This window comes from Desmodus rotundus, chromosome 5 (genome assembly GCF_022682495.2).
Source record: "Desmodus rotundus isolate HL8 chromosome 5, HLdesRot8A.1, whole genome shotgun sequence".
NCBI lineage: Eukaryota > Metazoa > Chordata > Mammalia > Chiroptera > Phyllostomidae > Desmodus > Desmodus rotundus.
Genome location: NC_071391.1, coordinates 158,997,057 through 159,000,146, shown reverse-complemented (window position 1 = coordinate 159,000,146; position 3,090 = coordinate 158,997,057). Strand labels below are relative to the sequence as shown.

General features: G+C 49.0%; 1 protein-coding gene across 1 annotated transcript; it reads left to right on the top strand.

The window, feature by feature from the left end:
• The first annotated feature begins 2,245 nt into the window (after window positions 1-2,245).
• MSGN1 (mesogenin 1) lies at window positions 2,246-2,875 on the top strand. The gene has a single exon (XM_024552917.2). It carries the CDS (start codon window positions 2,293-2,295, stop codon window positions 2,872-2,874), a length of 582 nt encoding a protein of 193 aa, XP_024408685.1. The 5' UTR covers window positions 2,246-2,292; the 3' UTR covers window position 2,875.
• Window positions 2,876-3,090: the final 215 nt, after the last annotated feature.

Genomic DNA, 3,090 nt, shown 5'->3' with positions numbered 1-3,090 from the left:
AATGTGAGTTCATCTGCGTTAAGCACCTGGAATAACATCTGGAGCAGCCTTGACCTCCAGGCCTCTAGGCCTGCTCCACTCAATGGTCCTCCATCAGCAGTGGGGCAATCCACGGCCCCCATGCTCTGCTATCCTCCACCTCCATTTCCACAGAATGAGTACCGAACGCCTCCGGGAGACAAGCAGGATAAATGCAGTCTGCTTCTGGTTTCTTTCTTACTAGACAGACGCGGACAGCAGGCAGTTTCCTTGTTCTGAGAATAGGTTTCGGGGCCCAGCGATGCTGGATGACAGAGGCAGAGCTCAGTGTGCCGTCCCGATCCGGGTGACAGCAAGAACAAAGCCGCCATTTATTAAGGGCCTACAGTGTACCAAGGATTTGGGAGATGTTGTCTCCTGTAGAAAATAAACCTTCTGGAAATGGAAGTTTAAGAAATTAGCATTTTAGAAAGAAGCTATAGAAAAAAAAAAGAGTTTTGGTGTCTGCGAGCAGAAGAATATTCTACGGAAAACTGAAGTTTAGAATGAGGACTGGAAGCCCACTATGACGGTGGCTGCCACAACCACGTTGGGGCTGCTGAGGGCCCGCTTCTTTGTGAGGCACATTTAGGTCACCTCCCCTACCACAACCAACTGAAATAGGAAGCAATGTTGTTGTTTTTAAAGGCGGACTTTTGGGTGTTACATGGGATCTTAGCTTGACCAGGGAAATCTTAACTGGATCTTTTAACCTCTTAGAGCCTTAGTACTTTCATCTGTAAAAATTGTTTTTAAAATAAAGATTCATTATAATCTACATGAATTTCCTGGAATAACATCAGCAGAGTCTAGGCTTCCCAATAAGAGCTGAAAGAAAAGGAAGAGGAGGGGACAGGAGATGAAATCACTTATTATATCTATTATGTTTTATTGATGTTATTATTCTGCCAGATAGGGTTAAGGGTTCTTTAGTTAACGGCAAAATTAAGAGCATTCATCATCACAGATTGCCTGTGTGATCTCCTTCTTCCCTGAGCCTACCTAATTAAAAAATACCACCGATGTCTTAATTAGACCATTGGCATTTCTTCTCAGTAATTGCCAGGGGACCTTAACTAACCATGTTAGAGGACACACCGATATTACTCTGAAATGTAACCCACTGTGCTTCTGATAAGAATACTAATTTGTAGAATTAGTTACATGGAGAAAAAGTAATGTTCATGGGACAAATGGGGACTCTGAGACAACCTTTTACAAAACACAGAGTCTCTCTCAGAGCAGTAGGAAGTGAAGCAAACCAGCAGGGCCATCCAACTTAACACATCCAGCTGCATTTGGAGCTATGGTGGGGAAAACTGGCCGGCTCCCTAGTTAACTTCACACTTCCGCTATACATTTCAAAAACAAGGTGTGACTCTGCAGCTGGATTTAAAAAAAAATCCTTCAGAAGGCTGAATGGCAGGTATGCTACAAACTCCCTGCCTTAAAGGAACTTTCTCTTTCTTGGTGTCTGCTTGCCGCAACAAATTCCAAACTGCTCAGTTAAAGTTAAGGGCTCTAAGCTTCTGGAAGGACGTTTCCTGCTTGCTAAGACTCTGGATTTACTGGAACTGCTGGCCTTTGTTGTTAGGACAGTAGGCTCGTCCGCAATCTACGAGACCTAGGGAAATTTACTAAAGAGGAAGGAAAGGAGGAAGCTGGTATCCACTATGTGTCCCCTGTGTACCCATTTCCCCAAAGCCCTGTGAAATAAAGGCTTATTGTCTGTGTTTGACATAGGAAGGAATGTGAGCTCAGGGAGGGTGACCTCTTCCCCAGGCCACGTTGTTTCTCCAACAGCACACCCCATCTGCTCTGAAAGTCTAGGTGGTCTTGGTGGAGGGGATGGGCCCTCTGGGGCATTGCTACTCTCCACCAGGCCCCTGGCCACCATCTCCTGGCTGCAGATCACCCCGGGTTTGTTTTCTTTGGCTCCCTCTTTAATGAGTTCCACAGGACAATGCTAAGTCTAGTTATGCAGCCTTAATTGGTTTAGTTACAACAAGATAATTCCTTTTTTCTTCTCTTGGAGGCCTTTCTGTTTAAAGCCATTTTAGCTGGAAGATGCTAATTATCAACGAGGAGAAAGTGACACCTGAAGAGTTCATCTTCCATCTTGGTCCTTGCTTTCTCCTTTGAACTCCCTCTGCCCTGCCCTCTTTCCCACTTCATCACTTGTCCCCACCATCATAAAAGAGAGCTCTGCCTGGGCCGGGCCACACAGCCTTCTCACTTCTAGGGAGTCTTTTTCTCTGCAGCTGTCTCGCAGGCATGGCCAACCTGCGCGACACCTTCCTCAGCCTGGAAGACGGCTTGGACTCCTCCGACAGCCCTGGGCTGCTGTCCTCCTGGGACTGGAAAAGCAGAGCAGGGCCCTTTGAGCTGCACCAGGCCTCCCCTACGCAGAGCCTCTCCCCGGCCCCATCGCTGGAGTCTTACACTTCTTCTCCCCATCAGGCTGCTGCTGGGCTGCCCTGTGGGCATGGAGGTGCCAGCCACAGGGGCAGCGAAGGCTGCAGCGGCCATGGCACCGGTGGCCTGGTAGAGGTGGACTATAATATGTTATCTTTCCAGCCTGCTTACCTGCAGGGCTCTGGTGGCCCCAAGGCCCAGAAGGGCACCAAAGTCAGGATGTCTGTCCAGCGGAGACGGAAGGCCAGTGAGAGGGAGAAGCTCCGGATGAGGACCTTGGCAGATGCCCTGCACACTCTTCGGAATTACCTGCCACCTGTCTACAGCCAGAGGGGCCAGCCACTCACCAAGATCCAGACGCTGAAGTACACCATCAAGTACATCGGAGAACTCACAGACCTCCTCAACAGCGGGAGGGAGCCGCGGCCACAGAGTGCCTGAGGCTCAGGAACCCCACCAGCCGGCTCCCGGGACCGCCAGCACAGGGTCATGTTCATATAGTAAGCGTGGTGACCTTGCTGTCAGGAAAGTTCTAAGGAATTCCCATTGGACTTGGTGGAACTGCCAGACCAGCAAGGTACTTTGCTTCCAGTTTTCCCACAATTTCTCAGGAGTCTCACCCTTTGCAGAGAGACAGATTTGTGTGCCTTTCTCTAT

Excerpts from the sequence above, each read along its gene's own strand:
- MSGN1 (XM_024552917.2), top strand. The coding sequence starts at position 2,293 with ATGGCCAACCTGCGCGACACCTTCCTCAGCCTGGAAGACGGCTTGGAC.